Below are 27,037 nucleotides of genomic sequence, written 5' to 3'. Positions count from 1 at the left end.
CATCGTGGCAGGGCTTCGTTCAGCTCGTGCTATAGGCTGGGCTGTGTTTGGTGGCATACATGTTTTCCCGGGCAATGTGCCCCGATTGGCTATCGGATCTTGTGTGACAAACACTGCCACACCGCAGCGCTCGAGTCATGACCCCGCCCGAACATTGAACCTTTCTCCCCACCATGCCTCATTTCCTCGATCAATCCAAGGAAACCCGGCACTGATCCACAACCGCGATGGATCCCGCATCCGCCGTAGGCGTGGCTGCCGCCGCGGCGCAGTTTCTGGGGATAGCTTTGAAGGCCATTCGACTTTGTTACCAGATCCGCGACAATGCCGACTCCGCAACCGATCGTAACCGAGAGCTAGAAGAGCTTGCGCGAGAGCTCACAGGTTCCAACGCCAATCTTACATGCCCCACGGCGGGCCGGGTACCCCGTCGCATCACCAACGTCGCCAACAAGTGCGACCGCTTGACGAAGGATGTCTTGGATCTTTTGCATGATGTTCGTGGGGGCGGGAAGAATATCGGTACGGCACGGAAGCTATACCCGTTATGAAAGAGTCGAAGAGGATTGAGAAGCTCGAGAGATCTCTGAAAGAGGAGGAGCAGACGCTGGAATCGCTGCTAGTCAAGGATATCTGGTAATTCCGAACTCATTCCCCTGAAAAGCGCACTATGATTCGGGGGCTAACCTCGGTTGGACTACTACAGGAACCAGACACATGCGAACTCTGCCACCAACATTACGCAGTTCAAGTCGCTTGACGCAAAGGTCGAATGCGTTATGAGCAGCTTGGGCAAAGCGAAAGTACTTGATACAGAGAGAGCCACAAAGATGTTGGAGAACATCGCTTCCGCGCAAACAGTGATCGAGGCGAAGCTAGACAAGACGACTATTGATGTAACCCAAAAGATATCTCAAGCGGATACGCATGGACTCGAACGCCACAGAGTCACTGAAAGGTCAGCGAGAGAGAGGCATGAGTCAACGATCCGGAAACAGCGTGAGGATGAATTCCTCAGCAGCCTCTTCTTCAGCGAAATGAACCATCGCCAAATTAACATTCGCGATGCGGCCCCTAATACTCTGGAGTGGATATTCTATGATCAAGATACCGATGACACTTCATATACTGAATCGTCAAGAGGCAATACCCCGGACCGCGATGCCAAATGGGACAACTTTTACAAGTGGTTATGCACCGAGAGCACCCCATACTGGATATGTGGTAAGCTTGGAAGTGGGAAGTCGACTCTGATGGCACATATTGTCGAGGATCCGCGAACACGAAAAGGGCTAGACATCTGGAAAGGCAATGGCCGATTATGTGTTTTTAAATTCTTCTTCTGGCGGCCCGGGTCTGTGCTGCAGAAAAGCATCCTAGGTCTGCTGCGGTCCTTGCTGTATCAGATCTGCCAGGCCGAGCCGCAGTTGATACATGAGATCCTATCCACATTGTCCATAAACGAGGAAGTGGTCCCAGTATGGACTACACGGGCACTTGCGACCGGGATCGCCAAGGCCTTCCAGGTTGGGGATTATTTGCGAGTTTGCATATTCATCGACGGACTCGACGAATTTATAGGAGACTACAACGAGCTTTTGGATCTCATTCTGAAGATTCAAGTGCATACCCATGTGAAAGTCTGCGTATCCAGCCGGCCCAAGAACCAGATCATACGCAGATTATCACATTGTCGTCGACTGCATTTGGAAGACCTGAACTACGACGATATTCACACCTTCGTGGTACATAAGTTCGAAAAGGCAAACTTACATTTGCCTAAGATTGACAATGGTAGCGCCAGCTCTTACCTCACGACAAGGGCAGAGGGGGTATTTCAATACGCCGTTCTGGTAACGCAAACCGTTGTACAAGGAGCTTACGACGATGACGACGAAGTGACAATGTTGAGCAGGATAAATTCTGTACCCCTGGGCATTCGCGAGGTCTTTGAGTCTCTGATCGATAACGTCAGTGATTTGCAGAAGCAATCGCTGGGCTTTTATCTATCAATCATGAAGCTTTCAGACTCGTTAATTCACAATTCAAAGGACAGACCATGGCTTCCTAGATGGTTGGCCACAGTCCCCATCATCACATTGGCACGTATTGGACCCCAGGCTTACCGGACCAGACTAGAAGAGATACCAGAACTATGTTCGAGGACGGAAAACCAGATTCGAAGCCACAGTGCAGGCTTATTAGACATTGTTAGAGTGTATCCCTGGTTGGATGAGAAAATGAATCGAGACACATGGCCCGACCCAGGTTCCGCAAGGTGGCTTAGTCCAGGAGAGTTCATCGGCGACAAAAATTGGACTCGACGCAAAGTTGTTGGGAAAGTGCCTCCATATCCCGGTTTATTTGACTACGAGAGAAGAGCACTAGACTGGGTTCATCGCTCAGCGTACGACCTTGTCCACGATCCTGTCTTCCTACGAGACTTTTCTGTCTTTGTACAACCTGTTGAGGCGACATTGCAGAAACTGCTTGCAGGATACATACTGGACTTTGCACTTGCGCCATCGTTTTCATCATTCTATTACCGTGTTGGGAGCACGACTCACTGGCGGCTGGAGGACACCGTTGAGGCCCTCGCTAAAAGCTGGTCTCTATCGCCGTCCGCTGTAACCAGTGCGACTGATTGCTTGTATCGCGTCTGTCTCCAATGCAATGTTGATGAATTTGGACACATTGAAGTCCCTAAAGCTGTAGTGCGGGATTACGCATTCTGGGATAATATTCTCCGATACGACATGCTTGAGTATGCCTTGGAGCGAATCCACGAGATTCCTCTCCCATGTCTTCCGCATTTCATAAAGTCTGTGGCGTACATGTCCAACAGAGAATCACGTTTGTGTGCAAAGCTCTTCGATTCGCTTATAGCGTCATTAAGAACGACGGGATCGGCCGTGCAAAGGCTTCAGCGAACGACACAAAAACGCCTCCGAGTTCTCGTCAAGCGGGAACATGAAAATTCAACGACGGTATCATACGGGAAGTTGATGAAGAATCATACATCCAACGCCACGCAAACGGATATCTGGGTTGCTACAGGTTTCGTTGAACTCCTGAAATATATCATCAAAGACACCTCAGATTTATCACCATTGTCAACAATAATCAACCCGATATGCGCCATTTCTGACAGCGTCGACCTTTTTGTCGGGATAGCCAGCGGTGGTAGACGTTTGTATCTTCAGATCGCTGGTTCCCTCTTTGTCGACCCCCAGGGTCTCGTTTACGATGGCTTACGAAGGCTCGCAAGTTTGAATCTACAAGCCAATCCGCCACTAGTGCGTCTGATATGCATCCCCTCTCGTTCGTATCCGTACCGAAAGAAACGCCTGGGAGCCGACATTGATCTTTTAGATCTCAAGGAAATTAAATTCTTCATCAAGATTGATCTCAATCTCAGAACGGCTATACTACTTCTAAATCTCTTGAGGAACGACTTGGGCAACCCGGTATCTTTGCTTGACTTACCCAAAAGGAGCGAACCTGTGTCGTGGCCACTGATTTTCGCCACTGAAAAGGAATTACGAAACTGCCATCAACTCATCGTGGAAGATGTTCGGTATACCGAACAGCTACATGATTCTACGGAGAAGCTTCTTTCCCTCGCATGCATACGAGTTCACTTATGGGACCTGTTATATTCCATCTGGGTGAGGCTATTGGATAACGGGGATGCAGATGTGAATAACAGCCTCAGGTACTCTGTTAGCGAGATGGACCAGGCAGACGAAGTATATGCTGAAGAAGATGGGTCGGAATGGTACACTGACGAGGGAGAGATGTCCGCGGAGGAGCAAGTCAATGAAGACAATGACTCCGACTGGTGGACAGATGAGGAGGAAATTAGCGAGACAAGACGGTGGTTACGTATCAGGGACCGAATGACAATTATCCAACGTAATGGGGATGGTTTGCCACGGAAATATATGGAGGATAACTATTCAGAGGATGAACCGTCAGGGGAAGGAACAAACTTGACCTGCGAGCGGGTCGCCAGGAAGAGGCGCTTGGCTTCGCGGCGGCGAGAGCAATTGCAGGAGCTGCTTCAATACGGCTGGAAATGAGAGTTGTGATTACGTCTGCATCGTATCCGATATCAACAACTGATAGTGTGTCTCACGTGGAATACTAAGGGCAGCTCGTGGCCCAAGGAATTGAGCAAACAGGGGTAAGATCTAGCGGTCTTTTGTCCAACCCTTCCACCTGATTTAGAAACGACTTTGCTCTGCTTTTCAATTAGAGAACTTTGCCCAGCCCCCAGCGTTTATTCTCCCAAAGGGCTTGATCATTATCGACAGATGGTGAAACTATCACTTTCTCTAGTTGGCTTGAGACAAAGACCAATTGTTCGCAATAGGGAGAGCAAGTCATTGTGTTTCAGTTTGCTATCTTAGTACTTCGTTATCAATAATCTCTTGTTCGACAGGCTCACTACATGTGTTTTGACCTTAACTGAGATAGCTACGACCAAACAGAATAGACTGGCTTCTGTGCGAATATTCCAAAAGCAGGAACTAAGGAACAGAGGGGACGACAATGCCGGCTGGTCGGGAGGGAGCCGCCAGGAACAGGCGGTAGGGGTGATGGTGCCTAAAGGAGTCTGCTTTAGGGCGGCTAGGTCACTTTGTCGTTGTTGGATCCTGTTGCGAACTTCTTCGAGGCGAACCAGCTTCTCGATACCCTCTATTTTGCGGTTGGCTTGTTCTGTCTGGGTGTTCAAGGAGGCCTGGTCCTCTGTCTCCGAATGGTGGGTTGAAACCGAGCCGTTACGGCATGTGGCCGTTGTAGCTCCTCTTCTGGACATATCGACGATCTATCGCCTCTGAGAGGTAGAGAGTCGCAGCAGCGCTACAGTAAGACGATGGATCAAACCTCGAGTAGTAATACCGATGATGATATGTTATAAATAACGGTGGGAAGGTACAAAGTTAATTTAAGCGAGGCCATATTGTTGGGCTCCTCATCAGTTCGCTTCCTACGAGTTTATTGCATCTGCACTCTCACTACCAGAACATGCCTCCTTCTGCTTGGCCAACCTCCCCGCCAGTATACTTTCGTCCCGCGCCTGTAGGCGCTCTGTCTCCGACTCCAACGCTTGTTCAATTTGTCGGGGCGTCTTGCCCTGGCGATTCGGCTTGTTCAGAATGTCGGTACCGTCGCCGAGGGGCTCCAAGAGGAGCCGCATGAGCTCCCGCCGTCTCTCCTGACCCCGGCGGTACTCTTCCTTGCGCCCCTCCAGCACGTCCTCGGTCCACAATCCCCACGCACCCCCGTTCTTGTACCGATGCATCCCGGCGGCCGTATGGACGGGGGTGTCGCCTTGGTGGTTCGCAAGGTCGGCCTTGGCCCCGTGCCGGAGCAGGATGCGCATGGCGCCGGTCCGATTCGCGCTCACGGCTGCGTGCAGCGGGGTGTCTCCGTCTCCGTCGCCGACGCCGTTGGGGTCCGCGCCGTGGTCCAAGAGGAACTGGACGACCGGGTCGTAGTACGCCGTATCATCCAGTCCCGCGGCGACGACGGCCGTGACCGGCCTTTCCCCAAGGATGGTACATGAGCTGGTAGCACGCGGTAAGGATTGGCGTGAGGCCCTCTTCTAGCTGGTGCACGTCTGCCCAGGGCCGCGTCAGGAGGACCCGCAACACGTCGAGTTGTCCGTTCTCGATGGCGCGGTGTAGGAGGAGTCGGTGCGGCCACTCTGATTTGGGCCACTCACGCCACCAAGGGTCCCGCTCCCCGTCTTGTCGGTAATAGCCATCGTCGTAGGCTTGGTATTGCAACAGCGCTTCGAGCACGCCGACACTCCCAAGCTTGAGTGCCACCTCCCAGAGCATGCCTTCGTCATCCCGGCTGCTCGCGAATACGTAGGGAATCGTGTGGTGGTGGCGAAAGCAGTGCGCCGAGTGCAGGTATGCCTCGAAAGCGGCTACATCGTCCCTCTTGATGATGTGGTAGAACTTCTGCTCTGGGTCGTCGGGCCCTACAAAGTCACGCTGGTATGCTGCCTCGTCTTCGGACAAGACTGGGTCCGAGGCGCGATCAGTCGAAGGCATCCTTGATAGCTTCTGTTAGTGTACAGCGAAGGCGCTGAGTTGTGTAAGGAAAGCAGACCTGGCGGAATGGTGAAAGTTGGTAGAAGGTAAGTGTAGGTACTCCGTTTAGAAAGGTGACATACTGGAAGTGGTCTTAGGCTCGGTCTAAAAAAAAGAAACATTTACTAAGACCCACTAATTGTAAAATATGGGCAGAGTATCTTAGGAAATCATACCACTTAAGTCTACATAGCTACGACAAGCCAACCCGCTAGGTTTCTGGCTGGACATTTTCAAGTGCCTGAACCCAGCTAGTTCCGGCCGCTGGCTACCTTTCGGAAGCCATTTGTCGTCGGAAGCGCGGTCTTCAGGCTCGAAATGGGCACTACCGTCCTCGAAAACGCCGTGATCACTGCACAAAGCCTCCATGCCGGGCCAGACTCGATGGCGGGCCACTGCACCCCCGCTGACCGTGTCGTGGACGTGCTCGCTCCACCGTTGCAGGAGCTTCACGTAGCCGCCCGGACGGTTGGGCGCGTTCGGGGGTTCCTGGACGTTTCGGTTGGTTCCGAGCCACATGCCGCCGGTGTTTCGGTTGCCGCCCCGGCAGCGCAGAGCGTCGGTGCGGGCGTTGGAGTTTATGAAATCGCCCGTGTTAGTTTGGTCGTCAAGCCCGCCGTTAGCGCGATCCTATCGCTCTTGACCTCAGCACTCCAGGAACCGAGCGTGAATCGGTTCGTCTACTTAAGTTCGTCCTTCGCAGCCACGCCCACGAAGGCGAACCAGAAGTCCAGAATCCACAAGGACTTGTGAAACTCGGAGGCCGATGCGTACGCGACGCAGCAGGGTACGCCATACCAAGTCTATAGCGCCACCAAGATGCTGTAGGAGCGTATCGTCTGGGATTTCGTGAAGAACCAGAGCCTTTCGTTCGTTATTAACAGTGTAAGTGTAACAAGCCCGTCTCACCTTCTTCATGCCTGGTTAGGATCTAACGCGTTCCTGACGCCAGGGGGTTTCCAACTTCAATATCGGTCGTGATCTCGCAGATGTTGACAATGAGTTTGGCCTGACGTTGTTGAGGAAGTGGTATGGACAGCATAAATACACCGGTCTCAAAGATATCATAAAGCAGCATCTTCAAGCTGTAAATTGACGCCATTTTATAGCAAGCGAAATAAGGTTGAATGTGCAATTCGTTTATCAGTGATAGTTAAATAGTCTAGCGATTTAGCCAAGGTTGTCCATGACATGCTTAAATTTTGACTTTGAACTTAGCCATCTAGAAACCAAAACTCAATCTCGCCAGACAACACCCTAGCTCCACAAGCCGCAGCGGCTAGTAACACATGGGACGAACTCTGCAGTGCGCTATAGCTTAAATTGACGTTATAATGCCTAGCACGCCCTCGCCGCAGTCTTGCGAATCAACTGAGCAATCGTCCGGCTCATTTCCAGTCCACGAGGGAAGTCGTGCCCGTAGATGTGCAATACATCCTCCGCCAAGGCAGGGTCGCACAAGTCCAACAGTCCCTCACCGTAGTCGCTATGGTCGCCCCGTCCACGAACATGCAGAGTGGGTATAGAGATGACCTGACCGTCCCACTCGGGGCTGTAGCGGGTCATGTAGTGAACACCATCGGTAACAACCTTTCTACCGTTGTGCAGCTTTGCCGGTCTCAAGCGCGTGACATTGTCGACATCGTTGGGCTTGAACACCTTGAACAGGTGCGCGGCTTCCTCAAACTCGGCAAGCGCGCAGTCGTATGCTTCCTCTTCACCCAGCGGCAGCACGCATGGAGGTGTGGCACCGTTGATGAAGATGGCGAACTTGAGCGGGAGCTCCTGTATTGTTGCGAAGGGGTTCTCGACGATGTAGCGGATCACCAACTGGGCGGCGAGCGTCCCGCCTTGGCTGTGTGGCTCCATGTGTCAGTGGCATGTCTAACCTCCGAATCATCTTGCTTGGGGGTAAGGGTGGGTCACATACGAGTATCCGAGAATGCCGTCAAAGGGGCCATGTTCCGCAATGATCTCCCTCAGTTCGTTCTCGGTAGCCAAGACGTCATTGATGTCTAGGCCGTTGTAGTAACCGTATAGCTTGTGATAGCGGGTCAGCAACCAAAGGTCCGTAAGTAAGTACATAAGTAGGCGTGGCTGACTACCTTTGACTTGGAGAAGTCGGTCGTATGTACAGACCAGTTGCCTTCCAGATGTGGCCAGCGACCCTCAACGAACTCGAAGTAGTACTCGGGCTCTAGAAAGCTACGGATAGCAGCAGTTTGCATGCGGAAAATCTGTGAAGTGCGGCTTTTAGAATCTCACAACTCAGATATTACTGCTTTGCTGGGGCTCAAGGGGCCTAGTTACCTCAGTGTTGGAGCCGCGTCCATGCAAGCAAAGAACCCTCATTTTGGTGACTTGTATAAAGCAACTTTTATTTTGTTTCTATTGAGTAGTACACAACAATCCAATTTCCTGGAAAACATAAAGGGCCAAATGTATGTATTCTCCCGCCCGCACGCCCTTTGCCAGATCTGCCCGTTTGTTTCATCTTCAGCTTCTCCTGCCTGGTTCCGACAAGATGGACCAGACACAAGACCACTTTTCCCAATTTCCCCGTCCACCCACCCACTGCCACCATTTCCCCATGGGTTCTGCCCATGTCGACGCGTGAGTATGGGGTAAGGTCCATAAGTCGCGGGTTCCTCCAGCATTCTCTCCTCGTATTACAAGCGGACCGCCCACGACAGACAAGATGGATCTTGGCCCTCACCGGCGCAAAACCCACACTTGCCCCCGCGCACTCCAGGCCCATTGCCACAGGCTATGTATGATTGAAACATTAGAAGCAGCAGACCTCTGCCTTCGTTGACGGCGACTCCGATTTACGCAGCAATGTGGCCCCACAAGTGCCAGCCCCTGGGATCTGGACCCACGCTGGGGAAACGGAATGACTCGCGTGGATTACAGGCATCAGGGTCCCCCATGTGGTTGCAAACGGGGTCCGTTTTCTATTCTCGAGTGTTCCACTCTATAAAGTTCGCATAGCGGTGATCAGAGGGAAAACGAGGCGAAGCGAGGTTACCTTCCCCCGCGTAACTTTTGTTCCCCAGTCATGCCACGTTGCAGTGACTGGTTCTCAATCTCGCGATAACCTGCGGCCTTGGCCTCAGTTCTCCGGCGGGGGTTGTCCCTCTGCTACTAACACCTCAACCCCACGTACTTCGTCGATTGGGACTAGGCTCCTGCCGTATGCCGAGCGGTGAGAATCTGCTCTTGTACGACCCGCAAGCCCCTACCAGGCAGGTGGAACATGGCGCACTGTACGAAGTGATAGTCGATCGGGTATACTGCTGCTTCTGGTACTTTTGCTATCCCCGCATCATGTGATGGCATCCACAGGCGTGAGTTGCCAGACCGAAGAAGGGGTCGCAATGCTCAAAGAGACTTGGAAGTTGATAGTCGAGCCTGGATGAAGCTCATCGCTGCCATCGTTGGGAATGGATCCCTTCCAAAGCTCAGTCTAAGGAGAGCTTCTAGAATCAGGGCGGTCATCGTCATATAGCTTCCACGTCGCATAGAAAGCTCTTGTTAGATTAGTATCGCCTCTTACATCTGTCTGCCTGATACCCAACGAACTGAGGCCTGCTGTTCAACTCCCTTCTTTACCATTTCTCTCAGATACCCCCCTTTCTACTAGAGCAGCCAGTTCCACGGAAGTCACCATGTCTCTGTCAGATGCTGAATTGGCGGCGGCGAGCCCAGATGATATCGCCATCATCGGTCTTGGCTGTCGATTCCCCGGTGGAGCTACTACGCCATCCAAGCTTTGGGATCTGTTCGTTAACGGACGGTCAGCTTGGTCCCCGATTCCAGCCTCCAAATACAACGCCTCAGCACATTACCACCCCTCCAGCGAGCGTGGTGGGAGTACCTGGGTGAAAGGAGGCCACTTCTTAGAAGATGGCCCTGAGAATGGCAAGCAATTCGACGCGCCCTTCTTCAACATCACACGCACGGAGGCCATGTCCTTGGACCTCCAACAGCGCATCGTTCGTGAGTTACCACATGCTGTTCTTTGAACCAGACAAAGACTTACTTTTGAGAACAGTCGAAAATGTCTATGAAGCATTGGAGAACGCAGGTCTTCGCCTAGACGAGATCAAAGGCAGCCGGACAAGCGTCTACGCCGGCGCCTTCACCGACGACTCTAGGGCCATCATGAATGAAGACCCGGACGTTCTGCTCAAGTTCAAGCCCACGGGTACGAGTACCTCCATCATCTCCAACCGCATCAGCTACTTCTACGACCTGAGGAGCACCAGCTTGACGCTGGACACGGCGTGCTCGAGCAGTCTGGTCGCCTTCGCGCTCGGCTGCCAGGACCTGCGCAATGGCGGGTCTGACATGTCCATCGTCACGGGCGTCAACATCATCGAGTCTCCCGAGACCATGTACCGCATGTCCAATCTGGGCTTCCTGTCCCCCGACGGGCGGTGCTTCTCCTTTGATAGCCGCGCCAACGGCTACTCCCGGGGCGAGGGTGTGGGTACAGTCATCTTGAAGCCGGTCGCTGCGGCGCTACGAGATGGTAACACGATTCGCGCGGTCGTGCGGGGTACTGGCATCGGTCAAGATGGTCAGGGTACGGGGGCCATGACGCTCCCCAATAAGGTGGCCCAGGAGGCGCTGATGCGCGAGGTCTATGCCAACTACAAGCTGAACCTCGACGAGACTGGACTAGTCGAGGCACACGCCACAGGAACGGCGGCGGGAGACCCCCTGGAGGCCGGCGCTATTGCATCCACATTCCGCCGGGTCAATACGCCAGGCTCCTCAGGAAAGCCACCCCTCTACGTTGGAGCCGGCAAGACGAATCACGGTCACCTTGAGGGGGCTTCCGGTGTTGCCGCTATCATTAAGACGGTCCTGACGCTGGAGCAAGGTGTGATACCGCCCAACATCAACTTCGAGAAGTGCAATCCCCGGATACCTGTTGAGAAGTGGGGGATAAAGCTGCCCCTGGAGCCTACCCCCTTTGTGGGCGCAGATGGCCTTAGGCGGGCCAGCATCAACAGCTTTGGCTTTGGTGGCACGAACGCTCATGTCATTCTGGATGATGCCGCCAGCTACCTGAAAGGCAAGGCCTTGAAAGGACTGCACCAGACCAACCCGCAGCCAGGGTCAGTTGTGGTCGAGAAGCAGACTCAGGAGACAACTCCTTCCCATAAAGTCTTCCTTTTCTCTGCACACGACGAAGGAGGAATCAAGCGAGTATTATCAACATATGCGGATCATCTCGAGAAGCATCAGCAAGCCAGCAATGACACTTACCTTTCCAACCTAGCCTACACCCTATCCCAACACCGGACCCAACACGCTTGGCGAGTCGCCATCACGGCCGACTCCCACGCCTCCCTCCTCGCCTCCCTCCAGGAAACCTCCACCGCCTCCAAAGCCTCGCGCGTCAGCGCCGCCAACACCCCCGCCCTCGCCTTCGTCTTCACTGGCCAAGGCGCCCAGTGGTTCGCCATGGGCCGAGAGCTGCTGCTCCAGTACCCCGTCTTCCGCGACGGCGTCGCCCAAGCTGACGCCTACCTCGCCTCCCTGGGCTGCGCCTTCAGCGTCCTGGCGGAGCTGCAGGACCGCGACGCAGAGTCCAGCCGCGTCGACGAGCCCCTCTTCTCGCAGACGCTCTGCTCGGTCCTGCAGATCGCCCTCGTCGACCTACTGCGGACCTGGGGTGTGGCGCCCAAGCGGGTGGTCGGGCACTCCAGCGGCGAGATCGCCGCCGCCTACGCCGCTGGGGCCCTGGACCGGGAGAGTGCTTGGCGCGTGGCTTACTCTCGGGGCGTCATTAGCTCCAAGCCGTCGCCTGCCCAGGGGGCCATGCTGGCGGTGGGCTGTTCCGCGACCGAGGTTGAGCCCCTGATCAAGGAGGTCAACGACAAGCTGGGGGCTGAGGGCGAGTTGGTTATCGCGTGCTATAACTCCCCGAAGAGTCTTACTATCTCCGGCGACGAAAGCAAGATTGACGCGCTTAAGGAGGTCGTGGACGCCCAGAAGGTGTTCGCGAGGAAGCTTAGGGTGGGCAAGGCGTATCACTCGAGTCATATGTGCCCCTTCATGGACGAGTACACCTCTCTCATGGGTACGCTGGAGCGGGGCTCCGCATCAGGAGATGTGCAAGTCTTCTCGTCGGTCACCGGACAATCCATCGACGCGGCCGAGATGTCGAAGCCCGAATACTGGACGCAGAACTTGGTGTCGCCCGTCAAGTTCCAGCATGCCGTCTACCAGCTCTGCACCTCGAACACGGCCAAGCGACAACTGAAGTTCGGCGGCGGCGCCGAGCTGCCCGTAACACACCTCGTCGAGCTTGGCCCGCATAGCGCACTCCAAGGCGCTGTCCGCGACACAATCCAAGCGGACCCCAACTTGAAGGCCTTGAAGTATCTCTCGGTATTGACCCGCAACAAGCATGCCTGCTTAACAACACTCGAGGCCATGTCTTCGCTCGTCTCCCAAGGATACCCCGTCAAGCTCCTGTCGGTTAACAGGCAGGACAGCAAGGACGACTCGTCGCCGCCGCCCCGCCTTTTGGTCGACCTGCCGCCGTACCCCTTCAACCACAGCTCGTCGCAAGAGTACTGGTCCGAGTCGCGCCGGAGCAAGGGCTGGCGTTTCCGGAAGCACCCGCGGCACGACCTCCTCGGCACCGTCGTCCCCGATTGGAACCGCGAGGAGCCCAAGTGGCGCAACTTCCTGCGGGTCAGCGAGTTGCCGTGGCTCAAGGACCACCTGGTGACCGGCAGCATTGTCGTGCCCGGTGTGTCATACCTCATTATGGCCATCGAGGGGCTGCGGCAGCTGTATGATAATGACGATGGCGAGGTGCTAAAGGGGTTCAACCTGCGCGACATCAGCATCTCCCGCGCCCTCCAGATCCAGGAGGAGGAAGACACGGAGATCATGCTTTCCATGAAGAAGCTCGCCGAGTCGGCGCAGGCTGACAGCAATATCTGGTGGGAGTGGAAGGTGACCTCGTACAGCCCGCACGACAACAGCTGGTTGGAGCACTGTCGGGGTCAGATTGCCGCTGAGACGGGGTCATCTGCTCATATTGCCACCGGCCCGATCGATGCCGGTCGGGAGGCGCGGGAGCGCGAGTCCTCCTATAAGACCATGCTGAGCGAAGCGGCTGAGCTATGCAACCACAAGAGCGTCGAGATCCACCGGCAGTACGCAGACCTCGAGCGTGTCGGGCTGGTCTTCGGCCCCCTTTTCCGTAACTTGACTTCAGTGCAGACGGCCGACTCCAACATCACGGGCACGACCGGTCAGGCACTTGGCACATTGAAGGTACCCGACATCGCCAAGAGCATGCCCGCCCAAGCCCTCTCCGACCACGTCATCCATCCTCCCGTCTTCGACTCCCTCATCCACCTCTTCCTCTTCGCCTTCCAGGCCTCGTCCACGTCGGGCGGCAAGCCCCTGACCGAGCCCATGGTGCCCGTCGCCATCAAGAGCGTCTGGGTCAGCGCCGACATGGAAGCCAACGTGGGCTCCGAGTTCATCGTTCACTCCTCCGCCCGCATGGCGAGCCACAAGCGCTTCGGGGCGGACATCACCGCCTGGAGCAAGGAATCGGAACAGAACCCGGTCCGGCTGGTGCTGCGCGGTCTGGAGGCCATCCCGTTGCAGGAGAGCGCGGCGGGCGGCGCCGAGGCGAGAGAGATCTGCTTCAACCTCGACTGGAAGCCGGACGTCGACCTGCTCGAGGAGACGGGCCAGTCCGAGACGTTCCTGCGGAGTGCGGTCCAGCCCCTCGAGACCGAGGCGGCCGAAGCGGTCAACCTGGAGCGCCTCCACAATCTCCAGCTCGCCGCGGCTATCTTCATCGCGGATGCGGTGGAAGAGCTGGCGCAGAAGTCCGTCGAGGAGGACGCCCTGCCCATCCACCAGAAGAAGTACCTCACCTGGCTGCGCCGCCAAGCAGACCTCTTCGCCAACAATCAGCTGATACACCAAGACCCATCCTGGAAGGAGACCCGGTCGAGCCCCGCGGCCCGCGACAACTTCCTCAACACCCTCGAGAACGAAGGCGGGCCCGAGGGCCGCCTGACGACCCGCATGGGCCGCAACATCGTCCCCGTCCTGCGGGGCGAGACGGACGCGCTCCACCTCATGTTCGGCATGGACGACCTGCTGGAGCAGTACTACCGCGTCATCCTCGGCACCGACAAGGTCCACGCCCTGATGGGCTCCTACGTCGACATCCTCAGCCACAAGCGCGGCGCCGACCTGCGCGTGCTTGAGATCGGGGCGGGGACGGGCGGGACCACGACTTGCGTCCTCGAGTCTCTGTGTCCCTCCGGTACGCGCAGTAGTGGCGATGCGAGACTGCTGAAGTATACTTACACCGACGTCAGCGCGGGGTTCTTCGAGAAGGCGGGGCAGAAGTTCGCCAAGTGGAAGAACGGCGGCGTGCTTGAGTTTCGGGTCCTCGACGTGGAGAAGGATGTCGAGGAGCAAGGGTTCGATGAGGGGTCGTACGACGTCGTGGTCGCGGCTAACGTGCTCCACGCCACCAAGGACCTGACTAATACCCTCGCCAACGTGCGTAAGTTGCTGGCGCCCGGGGGTAAGCTGCTGTTGCAGGAGATCACGCAGCCTGAGTTCATCGCAGGGCCTCTCTGCTTCGGACAGCTTCCGGGATGGTGGTTGGCGGCGGAGACATACCGGCCCTGGGGGCCCTTGCTCAACAACGAGACTTGGAGGCAAGTCCTCACGGAGAACGGCTTCCAGCAGAACGCCTTGGCTCTCAGTGACTCGCTGAATGACGGACTGCACGCGCAGAGCCTGATCGTCGCCACGGAGCCGGAGACCGAAGTTGCCGGGAACCCGGATGAAGACGAGAAGATAACCCGGGTCTTCGTCGTTTCTCGCGACACGCCGAACGAGGTCAAGTTCGCCCAGGAGGTATTAACATCGGTCAAAGCCATCAAGCAAGGGCTCCAGGATGTCACTGTCATCTCATTCGCCGACTTGCCACAGCATAAACTCAAGAACACCACCTGCATCGTCACGCTGGAGCTCTTCTCCCCACTACTTGCCGCGACTCTCTCGGCGGACGAGTTTGAGATCCTCCGCCAGCTTACCACCACGGCGGGCGGCTTGCTCTGGTTGACCTCGGACCCGTACGAGAACCCGGACTCGGCGCTGATCACGGGTCTGATGCGGTCGCTTCGTTGGGAGAGGGATCTCGATGGGTCGGACCTCGTGACCCTCGGCCTGCCTTCCGCCGCCAGCAGCATAACTCATATCGAGGCTGTGTATAAGCACCACTGGGTCTCGGTGTGCCCGCCCGCGGACAGGCACGCAGAGTACCTGGTATCGGCCGCAGACCTGATCCAGACCAGTCGCCTCATCGAGGCCCCGCCCGTCAACGACTTCATCGCCCAGCGAACCACCGTCCTCGCCCCCAAGCCCCAGCCCCTCGGGGCGGACCCGAGCCGAAGTCTCATGCTCAGCACCTCGGCCCCCGGCCGACTGGACCGACTGCACTTCGTAGACTGGCCGGCCTACCAAGACCCCCTGCCCGCGGACCAGATCGAAGTCGAGATCAAAGCCACCGGCCTCAACTTCCGCGACGTCATGGTCGCCATGGGCGAAGTCGCCGCCGCCACCTTCGGCCACGAGGGCGCCGGCGTCGTCACCCAGGTCGGGTCCGGCGTCACCGACGTCCAGGTCGGCGACCGCATGCTGGTCCTCTCGGCCCTGCACGGCACCTTCCAGACGCACACCCGCATCCCGCGCGAGATCGCCGCCAAGATCCCCGACGCCATGGCCTTCGAGGAGGCCGCCGGGATTCCCGTCATCTTCAGCACCGCGTACCACTGCCTCATCGAGGTCGCCCGCCTCAAAAAGGGGGAGACGGTGCTGATCCACGCCGCGGCCGGCGGCGTCGGGCAGGCCGCGATCCAGATCGCGCACAACGTCGGCGCCACCGTCTACGCCACCATCTCGTCGCTCGAGAAGAAGGAGCTGCTGATGGCCGAGTACGGCCTCCCCGAGTCCCACATCTTCAGCTCCCGCGACCTCTCGTTCGCGGCGGGGGTGATGCGCGTCACCAACGGAAAAGGCGTCGACGTGGTCCTCAACTCGCTCGCGGGCGAGGCGCTGCGGGCCTCGTTCAACTGCATCGCCACCTTCGGCCGGTTCGTCGAGATCGGCAAGCGCGACATCTTCGCCAACGGCAAGCTGGACATGTTCCCCTTTAGTAGGAGCGTCACGTTCGCGGCGTGCGACTTGTACACCATCACCAAGCTCGACACGCCGACGACGGCGCGCATCTTGGCCAAGGTCCTCGATATGTTTGCTAGGGGCGAGGTGCATGCGGCGAGACCGCAGACGACGTACACGTTTAGCCAGATCGAGGAGGCGTTCCGGCTGCTGCAGCAGGGTAAGCACATCGGCAAGGTGGTTTTGACCGCGGCGGCTGACGATGTCGTCAAGGTGGTTCCGAAACCGCCCTCCCCGACCAAGCTGCGGCCTGACGCGACTTACCTACTGCCCGGTGGCCTGGGCGGCCTGGGCCGTTCCATCGCCAAGTGGATGGCCGAACCCCAACAAGGGGCCAAGAACATCCTGTTCCTCTCCCGATCCGGCGGCGACAGCGACGCCGCCCGCGAGCTACTGTCCGAGCTCCAGAGCAAGGGCGTACGCGCCCAAGCCCTAAAGTGCGACGTCAGCAACGAAGCCGAGCTAGTCGCCGCCCTCAAAGCCGCCGAGAAGGACGGCTTCCCCAAGATCGCCGGCGTGATCCAAGGCGCCATGCAGCTCAAAGACTCGGCCTTCGAGTTCATGCCCCACGCCTCCTGGGAGGCCGCCCTGGCGCCCAAGTGCCGCGGCACCTGGAACCTGCACCGCCACGTCCCCGCCGACGTCGACTTCTTCGTCATGCTGTCCAGCATCTGCGGCATCGTCGGCAACCGGGGGCAGTCCAACTACGCCGCCGGCAACACCTTCCAGGACGCCCTGGCCACGTACCGCCGCGCCCGCGGCATGGCGGCCAGCTGCTTGGACTTGGGTAATATCTTGAGCGTGGGCTATATTGCTGAGAATGCGGAGATGTTGAATGCGAATCCCATGTTCTTCTTCGCCCACGACGGCGTGCGCGAGGACGAGTTCTTGAGCTTCATCGAGTTCCACCTCGATCGTGAGCGGGCCGCGGACGTGGGCAAGAGCCAAGTCGCCGTGGGACTCGCGACGTCGGCCGACTTCCGGTCGCGCGGACTGCCCGAGCCGACGTTCATGAAGACGCCCCTTTTCGCGCAGCTGCGCTCGGCGGGCAACGTGGCCTCGGGCGGCGGGGCCGGCGAGGAGGGCGGCGTCTCCGTGTCCAACGCGCTCAAGTTCGCCGACAGCCTCGACGCCGCCGCCGAGCTGGTCCAGGATGCGCTGGTCAAGCGGCTTAGTCGCGTCATGACGATTCCCATCGAGGATATCGACGCGGGCAAGCCGATCCATGCGTACGGCGTGGACTCGTTGGTGGCTATGGAGTTCAGGAACTACATCGGCAGCGACTGCGGCTGCGAGATCGCCGTGTTGGATATCATGGGCAACAAAAGCATTCAGGTGCTTAGTAGGGACATTGCTAACGATAGTCGGTTGACGCGGTTCACGAAGGAAGAGAAGGCGGAAGAGTAGGAGTATTTACTGTATAATAGCAACCTCCTTGTATCATCAGGGCAATGGTAACTGTCCTGTGCTTGGTTTATTTCTCTTCCAGACCAAAGGAATTGGTTCTACCTGCTTATCCGGAATGCCGCGATTTGGAATTTCTTCTATCGAATACTCTATAGATTGAGATTTAGCATACTGCTATATCACACAGTGCGCAGTGTGTTCGAAAGACAGAGCATAATACGTTCTCCTTGAAGATGGACAACTATCGGGCTTGACTGAGTCATGCTGGAGTCATGGGATCCCACTCGTGCGTAGAATACGCGTATATATAGGGGGCTGATTCCCCCAGACCCGACAGAAGTTTTGGTCTCTGTTGAACTAACATACCTGTCCCGACCCACTTGACACGTGCTCCAGCCCAGATTACCAGTATGGAGGCATTCTTTGACCAAACCGTCCCGTGGTACTTGGTGGACGCCCCGCCAACAGATTCCGTGATGAAGAAGCTCCTAGTCGAGTACGCCGGGGTCGACGAGACAAAGGTGAATGAACATATCGTCAACATACGTAACAAAGCTTGGCGAGTGGTACGTTCTGGCAACCCCTTTTCACCACTGCTTTCTGACTCCTTCTAGGCGCCGTTCCCCTGCGTGGGCTCTTTCCTTTTCGCGGAGCTGGTCCTGTCAAACTTCCCCGTGTACCCGGAGATAGTGTCCAACCTGAAGTCCGGCACCTGGTCCCGCTACCTCGAAGTCGGCTGCGGGCTAGGCCAGGACATCCGCAAACTGATCCAAGACGGCGTCCCGAAGACCTCTGTAATGGGCACCGATCTGCTCCCCGGCCTCCTCGAGTCCGGCCAAGAGCTCTTCCAGGACGCCCACGCCCTCCCCCTAGGCCAATCCCTCTTCCCCGCCGACTTCCTCGACACGAGCGCCGACAACGTCCTGAGCAAGGTCGGACTGGACGGGACAGTAGACGTGGTCCACGCCACCATGTTCCTACACTGCTTCGACCGCCCCACACAGCTGCGCGCCTGCCAGCGGATCCTGGCCCTCCTGAAGAACAAGCCGGGCGTCATGATCGTGGGCAAAAAGGGCGGCGTCACCCAGACCGCGGAAGCCCGGGAGCACCCGGTCAAGGGGCCCATGGGTCAGGTGGGCGGCGTGGTGCGGACCAACTTCCTGCACAACGTCGACAGCTTCAAGGCGCTCTGGGACGAGGTTGGCCGGGCCACGGAGACTCGCTGGGATGTGCAGGTTCGCGAGGTCGAAGTGATGGATCGGGGCTATCTTTACTTTGACGAAGAGGAGCATCGCTGGTTGAGCTTCGTGATTACAAAACTGTAATCAATCCCATACCTTAGGTCGCACCTCTTCATAGGCACGAGTAACAGACGTGGAATGTGTTCAACGCATTCATTGGGTTCAAGAAGGGATCAAATGTACGCATTCATTCCGTGATTGCAATTAAACTCATTCCTATTCATACAGGCGACGACTAGTGGGTCGTACCTAACGATTGAATCGCTCACTGGCCTTCCTTATTGTGGCCCCAAACTCCTCGTGTAACTCCGACATGATGCTCAGTGATGTAGGAGAGACGTAACGTCATTAAAACAGTATCCAAAAGCCCATGACCGTTGATCAGCCAGCCGAGGCGTCAACATACCCAAACCCCCATATTCGACAAGAAAAACGACAACTATCCATTATTCCGGATAGCAGGCAAACATCAAACACAATGATCCTCCCAGATCTCGTGCTTGATCCCAACACCACCGTCCTCGGTCTCAGCCGGTTCATGGGAATGTTGGGGTGCATCAGCATGAGGGTGCGCGTGCGGGTATCCACAGGTCAGGTTGATAGGGTCAAACTCGAATGTGGTGTGGAAGGAAGGAAACATGGGACCCGGAGGCCACGCGGTAGGCTCATTGCCGTAGTGTGGCGCGGCATAGTCAAAGGGGCCACGGGTGCTGAACATATCGGTGGCTGGACTTGATGTCATTCCTTGTGCAGTCGAGGCAAACCCATCAGTGTCGCTGCATGGCGTGAGAAGCCGCGGCTGGACAACATGAGGCATAGCGGGACTCGAGGCGGCAGAGGCAGGGCCCGGGGTAAAACGACTGTCGTAGGGAGTCTGTGCCATCTCCTGCTTGACCTTGGGCGTAGGTGGCTCGGATGGACTTGCGGTGTTGGCTGGTGTAATCGTCGGCTCGGATTTGACGATCTCCTCTCTCTTTGCCTTGGGAGCCTTCTTGGACTTTGTGATACGGTGCTTGTCCTTCTCCGCCGCCGTCTTGTTTCTCGGCTTGGGCTCGAGTCCCAGCATGGCTTGGCGGAAACGAGAGTATCTCATTCGTGCGGCATGGCCGTTGGTGATTTCTTGAGAAAGGATCGGATCTCGTGCCACGGCATTCCAGTCGATCTGAGGTGGGGATTAGTCTCGAGCAGAGCCTGGCTGTATCGAGTCAAGAGGCACTCACATCCTTGAGGTTCTTCTGCTTCAAGATTGCGAAGAGAAACCGAGTCATAGCATTGTCGTTGTTCGACATGATGGCGAGATTTTATTCAGTACTCGCCGGCGTGGCTAGAAGTTGGGATCTCTCTCAACTCGGTGTCCCGTGACACTAAAGAAGGAAAAGAGACGAGGGCCTCGACTGGATGAGATATGCAACACCAGTGAAGAGTAGAAATGGTTGGTGCGAAGCCAGTGTTGGTGTCAGGTCCAGGGCGGAGAAGTGATCAAGTGAAGTGAGCCGGGGAACAGTTGATGTGTGAAAATTGGTGAGGAGGGCAAAGTCCATATATGTAACAGGCCTCAGTCAGATCAGCCCAGGGAGGGCTTGGCCGATGAACTCCGGGGGTCACGTTAAGGCCGTCGTAACCAACTATACCCAGTGGGGCGCGGACCCAATGATTCTTACAGGGAGGGGGCTAATGCCAGTTGAAAGTGGTATTGTCACTAGACAAGAAAAAATAGTAGAATAAGTGGCTTACAAGGAATGTCAGTGTGCTAAGTAAGGGTACAAGTCCAAGAAAAGAAGAGGGTGCATCAGAGAAAGGTCCTTTTGCTCGCCGCTCTCAGGAAAGGAATGGCTCTGGGCTGGCTGACAAGAGGTCAATGTTGGGCGCGATAAGGCGACGATGGATTCCAGGGGACCAGGGGGGCCTTTAAGTGCTTGCATACACGCTTGCATAGAGGCGACGGGGGAATGGCGCTCCCAAGGCCTTTTATGACCAGTGAAGCAACCCAAGACGCATAAGCTGAGTCAAAAGTATGGCTGCCTTGGATAGGTTGCCTAGCAACTCCACGGGCATGAAAGTAATCAATAATGTTGCATCATTTTGTTGGATGGCGTGGGAAAAAAAAGACGCGAAGCGAGGGATGGTGGGATGTGCGACGCGACCCACCGCGTAAAGTGGTTTTTCCTTCGTTTTTCTCCAGGTGGAGGGGTCTGATCCCTGTCCCGACGGCGAACCAGGCATGGTCACTGGCCGCTGGCAAATGAGCATCTCCCAATTGATACCACCAAGAAAGTCTGTCCGGCACTACCCTCCCTGCCATGACGAGCCGGTACTTGCCACCGCTCCTTGGAACTGGCCAACGAGTCCGATTGATTTGCCAATCGCTCACTTGCACTGCATGAGCCTGCTGCGGGCCAACGCCGCTATCACTTGGGCTAGCCCAGAAACCATTGCGATATCTTTCGATGGATCGGACGTGCAGATCCAGGCACTTTCCCAGCTCTGTCTTGATCTTAGCATCGACCCTAGACCGAGGAATGCTTTCGGTGGGGTGACAGTGAAACAATAGAATGAGTCACTCGAGTCGCCCAACTCGGAAAAGAGGGGGGCTGGGCCAGAGAAAGCGATCCAATATCAGATGGGCGGGTTGCGCGGGCTTACATCCCCGGTCGGATGGCTTGCCTCGTTCTTGTCATCCGGGGCGAACACTGGGCTTTTCACGCTGCAAGGTAAACGGCAGAGAGGCATATCATTGACTGCAGAGATTGCCACCGAAACATGACGAACAGGTCTTCCCCAACAGTCATGACTGAGTACGAATGGGTGGCACGGATTGGATGCGCTGGCATCCATCGAAAACCTTCCATGTCCGGTGAACGAATGTGTCGGTTTGGTACGTAAATTGATCTGAACGTGCCGCCCGCGCAAACAGTATGAGGCGGCGTGAACGGCAGGCGAATGTAGCAAACACTTTTTTCGCCATGCCAGGGTATGAGAAACGAGACACTACCTCGGATAAGCGGGCGGTTTATATGCAGGTGAAAACTTATAGTGGTTTGGGACCGGCATCTGAGGGAGGGGTGCGAAACAGAAGCAATTAAGAAAAGAAATGACGAGGTCGGAACTCGCGTCGCCCGGTGGAGCAATCCTTCCTGGCGTGTCACGTCGCATACACCAAAGCACGTGACGGTTTCACGATACTTTTCGGTTTCCTCTTGGGGTCTAAGCTGTTGAGTGCTGAAAGATTGGCGCACTGTCGGGGAGGGTTGAGATCGCCGGTCATTGGGTGGATCAGTGCTCATCCCAGTGAGCCCACGCTCTTGGCTTGGGGGTGGCTTTCTGAGCGCTCACATTTTTCTGTTGACATACCAACAGAACCGGTCCTAGATATGCGGATCAATTGCAACTGGGCTGAACAGAATTTTTCGATGGCGCAGAAGATGACGGCAACAGTTCAGTATCTGTAAGAGTCGGTGGAATTGAGAGTACGGAGTAGAGACAGAGAGAGATCGGAGATCTGTTGGATGCAACATGACATGGAGAACCGTCTGCTACAGGTGATAAGCAGCTCAACCTCAGATCAATCAATTTCGCGTCATCACGTGAGTTCGCTCACAAAGCACTTTAGCAGGTAAGCTCGGGCCTTTTGTGTCAGTAGCAGCAGCCCGCAGCCCGAGTTTTGGTGGTCCCAACTGCAGCAACAGAGCAAGTGCAGCGCATGTCCCCTCTGAGCTTCTGGCCCCCCTCTGCAACACAAGCTTCTCGCACCACATCCCCGAAAGCTCAAAGCTGGAGGCTCCGCTCCGAAGCTCCAAACAGTGCTCAAGCCAGACCCCCCCCCCAAAAAGAGTGTCGCCCGTGTTCCCTTCCAGTCATCGTTCTCCATTTCCCGAAAGCTCGTATCAATCATTACCTACCAATATCTGCTGGTCGGTTCTTTTCCTGTCTTGCACGTGCAGAAGTACCCGTCTCCCCGTCCGCTAGCCAGGGTACCTGCTTTCTCAGCCGTCCTACTCTTGGGCCGGGTACCTGACATTTGCCTGAACTCTCCAAAGTTCCACTTTCGTCCCCGTTGTTAGTCTGGAACTTCTTCGGGGCGGCTCAAAAGTTAGGACGAGACGGCCTCCAAGATGAACAAGAACTGGAACGACACGGCCGACAAGGATCTCTTCTTCACCATCCTGTCCGTCAAAAACATTGGCGTCATCAGCGGTGCAGAATGGACCACCATTGGCGGCCACATGCGCACCATGGGCTACGGCTTCACCAATGAAGGGTGCCGGTAAGTTTGCATCACTATCTTGACTCTGGTCTCGTCCTATCTACTTCAATATCAGCGCTACTTTGTGTCTTTTTATTCCCCCATTCGCTCGCCCGCCCGCCGGTCCTTTTCTTGGCGGCTGCTCTCCGTAGCTCCAACCTTGCCCCATTTTCTGTGATTACCAAATAGCTTCTGTCGCATTTCACTGTCGTTGTCAAGTCATATCTTCCTCTTCAGCTTGATGTGGGGCCCTCTCGCTCTCAGTGAGGCATATCTGGTCGGAACGTGCTAGACTTGTTAGACGAGACGTTCCTCAATACAGCTCTGTTCCGAGATCTAACAGGCCAATAGGCAACATTTCCAGGGTCTGCGCCGGGCGCAACACAAGCTCGACACGAATGGTACCCCATCCGACAGCCAAAAGAAGGTGGACCCAACGACGAACCCCATCACGCGCCGGCCGGGACCTGGTCGCGGCCGTCCGAGGAAGCCCGTTGCAGCCCCGCTTGAGTCGACGGATCCGACTGCAGATGGGCTCTCATCGCAGGACGGTTTACCACGGGATGGAATGTCTCCTCAGAACGGGGCTCCTCAGATGTCTGCGACTGCCCAAGCACCGCATTCCCAAGAAGTGAAACCCGTTCCTGTCCAGGCAATGCCTACTGGACTGCCAGCGCCCCTACCTAGTCCAGTCGCACATCCTGTGGCGGGCTTGATGAATGTCGCCAAGCCGGAGCCGGTGCCTGATCACACTCAAGACCCAGTGCAAGAGTCAAACTCGTTAACACTGGCGACTGAAGACGGACATGACGATGACTTGGAGGATCCTCACCCGGCAAAGCGACAGCGGCTCGAGAACAATGATGCATCGGACCAGATTGAAGATGCAGCTGTTCTAGCACTAGCAGAAGAAGAAGACTCAAGTCGTGTCGACCCCTATGGCCCGTCAGAGTAAGTTGCCTGCTGTTGAGCCCCCACCATCCTACTGCTGGTCACGTCGCTGATCGTCTCCAGATATTTCGATGAGGCCTAACAACGTTGGCGTCCAATGGCTGCTGGGCCATCATAGCCCCAGTTTTGCGAATACGTTGGTGGGCTCATTGGGTCCTTAGAGTCTCTCATGGCCTCGAAGCGAGTCTATTTCGATGAGTACAACGATTCTTTCTCTTTCTATATCTGGGAACGTTAGGAGTTAAGGGGTACCGGACTGGTCATAAAGATCAGCCAAAGTAACATTACGTTTAACTTCGATCCTCTATCGAACATTGCAATTTACGGTTCTTTTCCATCAGTAGTACAGCCAAGCTCTACTTTGGTCTCGCCAGCTTTGTGACGTGATATGATTCTAGATTCCAAGCGATGCTTTGTTGATGCCCACCCCAGTGAAACTCGGACATGTGCTTGCGCAAATAACTTGCAACTTGTAATCCCATATGGAGTGTAGCTGAGAATATGTCGGTTTGTTTGGTACTCGATGGCTCTCGGGGCAAGATGCTGTAGATCTAACAACAGCCCAACGAACAATATTTTCAGATACATCATCGGCCACCGAGTCGACTGACGATCCAGCTGGAATGTCTGTCATCTCGTTACATCCTGTTGAGTGCTGCCTGCAATGTCTTTCTTCATAATCCCACAAATTCTTCTGGGTTCTTATATGCCTGAGGCTTGTAGTCCTTTGTTGCGATACAGCAACAATGTGTATTTCAGCACCCACCTTTCACTGTGTTTCCAGACCACTTCTTGTTTTCTTTCGGGCAACTTCTAATAACCAAAGCAAGTTGCGGCAGCAGCATTTTTCCAAAACTGCAGGCGGTGTGTGTTACACACGGCGAGCATCACACGCGTCAGGCACCACGTAGGCTCCTTCCCAAGTTATGCCAGCCCCAGTTGTTGCTTTCCAGTTGTTGGCGGCCTTGTACTATCGTGGTGGCACTGTTGGTGGATTACTTTAAATTGTCCACGATGCACCCGCTTGGTAGTCAACACAAAAAACTTTATGTAGTAATCAATGAACAAACAAAATCTTCTCCTCTGGCATCCTCTCACTGCCTCTGAACCAGTGATCGACAAGTCATCATACTACTTCATCTTGTGGCAGCTGCGGCCACCCATTTCACCGGCCTCTTCCGGTGCTCCTTCCGGCGCTCCTTCCCCTTCCAGCTAACCTCCGGCGCTCCCTTCCGGCCGCCTTCCGGGTCTCTTTCCACTTCCAGCCACCCTCCGGCGCTCCCTCCGGCGCTTCTCCCGGCCTACCTCCGGCAACTCTCCGGCAACCTTCCAGCAACTCTCCGGCAACTCTCCGGCAACTCTCCGGCCTTTCCTTCCACAAGCTCTTTTGACAAGCCCAACACCTTCTATTCACTACGGTGAGTTTTTCGGCGACCACCGAACAACCCCGCAGCAACAGAACCTGACAACCTTTTCTTTTTCGGAGACGCAATCAAACCAGCTTCCTCCGTTCTTTCATCACCATCTTTTCCCACAACCGGCCGTCAACAACCACTGCCATCAACAACATCACCAACCGCAACCACCACATCACAATCTCTCGTCTCCGGACAACGCCAAAACACATACGCAACTTCACGCAAGTCAGCACCTGCTCGCAATCATGGGTCCCACCAAATGGACTGCGGAGAAGAACGAGAAGCTCCTCTCCGCCATTGGCCAGACTCTCATCAAGACTGCCACCAACGCCCAGAAGGACTCGATCGAGGATTACTTGCGAGCGTATGGACATGAGACCACTTGGGAGGCTATCAGGTAGGTTCATTACCTCTTTGTTTTCTTTTTGCTGCCGAGCTGGCTTGAGACATGACTGCGTTGCTGCTGCTGCTGCTTCTTTGTGACGATGACAAACCGCCGGCCTTGGCCGGAGGTGATTGCTGCCCTGGTGTCTGTTCCGAACTCCTTTCGGCTTTGCGTTACTGGCAGCACAGACAAGGGCGCTTATCACGGGGCGAGAACACGGAGTCACCTCTGGGTTCACTAGCCCAAACTGGTGACATCACTTTATCGACCATCGACAACTATTGAACTTCTGCATGCTGGGGATCACCGGACGAATCTCCCCGGCATATCTCAGCCTGGCCTTGGCATGATGCCCAGGACTAGGGTCATATCCGAGTGCTCCCGCCTTTCCAAGATCTTTTGGTGCTGCGTCGTTATGGCTGAGTGCTTGGCCGAAACGACAAGACCCTCCGCCGTTATATTGCTCAGGTAAGTTCAGATCCAAACCCACCCCTCCCCGAAGCATCCGACGGAACTCAACCCCGAAGAAAATCACTTCCCCTAGCACGCGGCACCAACCCCGGACCACCCTGTCCAATACTGCTCCCCACTCCGTTCGATAACCTTCGTCTATGCGTCCCAGAACCCGCGCTAATATTGGCCTCAGATGCTTTGCTTCATCCAAACCGACTCCATCGAAATGGCCTCCTTTCGATCCCACTCCGTTGAAACCACCTCCGTCCCAAATACATCCGCTCCGATCACCTCCGTCCCACCTCCTTTCCAACCGACGACCCCCATTTTAAACGCCTCTGTCCTGATTACCCCCGTTTCAAATACCTCCGTCCTGATTGCTTCCGTTCTGAATACCTCCGTTTTAATACCTCCGTTTAAAACGCCTCCGTTTAAAACGCTTCTGCCGAACCTTAATTATCGCAACTTTCACCGTGTAAAACACTTCTGCCCAATTCTATTTCACCGTACCTTCACCGTTTAAAACGGGTCCCCCAATTGCAATTTCCACTTCCTACCGTCAAAAACGTTTTCCACTTATCCTC

General features: G+C 55.8%; 9 protein-coding genes across 9 annotated transcripts; 5 read left to right on the top strand and 4 right to left on the bottom strand.

Annotated features, from left to right (window-relative positions):
• Positions 1 to 227: 227 nt before the first annotated feature.
• Positions 228 to 4,082, top strand: PG985_008518 (uncharacterized protein; the record flags this gene model as incomplete). The annotated part of the gene is made up of 2 exons (XM_066828286.1): positions 228 to 497; positions 714 to 4,082. 2 exons carry the CDS (start codon positions 228 to 230, stop codon positions 4,080 to 4,082), a joined length of 3,639 nt encoding a protein of 1,212 aa, XP_066683198.1.
• Positions 4,083 to 4,993: 911 nt separating this feature from the next.
• PG985_008517 (uncharacterized protein) lies at positions 4,994 to 6,068 on the bottom strand (the record flags this gene model as incomplete). Its single annotated transcript, XM_066828285.1, is given in 2 exon segments — positions 4,994 to 5,549; positions 5,569 to 6,068. The coding sequence occupies 2 exon segments, from the start codon at positions 6,066 to 6,068 to the stop codon at positions 4,994 to 4,996; spliced, it is 1,056 nt and encodes a 351-aa protein (XP_066683197.1).
• A 224-nt stretch (positions 6,069 to 6,292) lies between these two features.
• On the bottom strand, positions 6,293 to 7,025 carry PG985_008516 (uncharacterized protein; the record flags this gene model as incomplete). The annotated part of the gene is made up of 4 exons (XM_066828284.1): positions 6,293 to 6,330; positions 6,380 to 6,737; positions 6,831 to 6,971; positions 7,017 to 7,025. The coding sequence occupies 4 exons, from the start codon at positions 7,023 to 7,025 to the stop codon at positions 6,293 to 6,295; spliced, it is 546 nt and encodes a 181-aa protein (XP_066683196.1).
• A 420-nt stretch (positions 7,026 to 7,445) lies between these two features.
• On the bottom strand, positions 7,446 to 8,459 carry PG985_008515 (uncharacterized protein; the record flags this gene model as incomplete). The annotated part of the gene is made up of 4 exons (XM_066828283.1): positions 7,446 to 7,962; positions 8,038 to 8,122; positions 8,191 to 8,344; positions 8,418 to 8,459. The coding sequence occupies 4 exons, from the start codon at positions 8,457 to 8,459 to the stop codon at positions 7,446 to 7,448; spliced, it is 798 nt and encodes a 265-aa protein (XP_066683195.1).
• Positions 8,460 to 9,775: 1,316 nt separating this feature from the next.
• PG985_008514 (polyketide synthase) lies at positions 9,776 to 17,762 on the top strand (the record flags this gene model as incomplete). The annotated part of the gene is made up of 2 exons (XM_066828282.1): positions 9,776 to 10,106; positions 10,162 to 17,762. The coding sequence occupies 2 exons, from the start codon at positions 9,776 to 9,778 to the stop codon at positions 17,760 to 17,762; spliced, it is 7,932 nt and encodes a 2,643-aa protein (XP_066683194.1).
• Positions 17,763 to 18,172: 410 nt separating this feature from the next.
• Positions 18,173 to 19,087, top strand: PG985_008513 (uncharacterized protein; the record flags this gene model as incomplete). The annotated part of the gene is made up of 2 exons (XM_066828281.1): positions 18,173 to 18,328; positions 18,377 to 19,087. The coding sequence occupies 2 exons, from the start codon at positions 18,173 to 18,175 to the stop codon at positions 19,085 to 19,087; spliced, it is 867 nt and encodes a 288-aa protein (XP_066683193.1).
• Positions 19,088 to 19,472: 385 nt separating this feature from the next.
• Positions 19,473 to 20,292, bottom strand: PG985_008512 (uncharacterized protein; the record flags this gene model as incomplete). The annotated part of the gene is made up of 2 exons (XM_066828280.1): positions 19,473 to 20,165; positions 20,224 to 20,292. 2 exons carry the CDS (start codon positions 20,290 to 20,292, stop codon positions 19,473 to 19,475), a joined length of 762 nt encoding a protein of 253 aa, XP_066683192.1.
• Positions 20,293 to 23,115: 2,823 nt separating this feature from the next.
• On the top strand, positions 23,116 to 24,279 carry PG985_008511 (uncharacterized protein; the record flags this gene model as incomplete). Its single annotated transcript, XM_066828279.1, has 3 exons — positions 23,116 to 23,267; positions 23,598 to 24,197; positions 24,261 to 24,279. 3 exons carry the CDS (start codon positions 23,116 to 23,118, stop codon positions 24,277 to 24,279), a joined length of 771 nt encoding a protein of 256 aa, XP_066683191.1.
• Positions 24,280 to 25,860: 1,581 nt separating this feature from the next.
• PG985_008510 (uncharacterized protein) lies at positions 25,861 to 26,285 on the top strand (the record flags this gene model as incomplete). Its single annotated transcript, XM_066828278.1, has 2 exons — positions 25,861 to 26,012; positions 26,189 to 26,285. The coding sequence occupies 2 exons, from the start codon at positions 25,861 to 25,863 to the stop codon at positions 26,283 to 26,285; spliced, it is 249 nt and encodes an 82-aa protein (XP_066683190.1).
• Positions 26,286 to 27,037: the final 752 nt, after the last annotated feature.

Source organism: Apiospora marii (genome assembly GCF_038362585.1).
Source record: "Apiospora marii strain CBS 49790 chromosome Unknown utg000005l_segment0_segment0, whole genome shotgun sequence".
Lineage (NCBI taxonomy): Eukaryota > Fungi > Ascomycota > Sordariomycetes > Amphisphaeriales > Apiosporaceae > Apiospora > Apiospora marii.
This window is presented reverse-complemented; position numbering and strand designations above follow the sequence as displayed.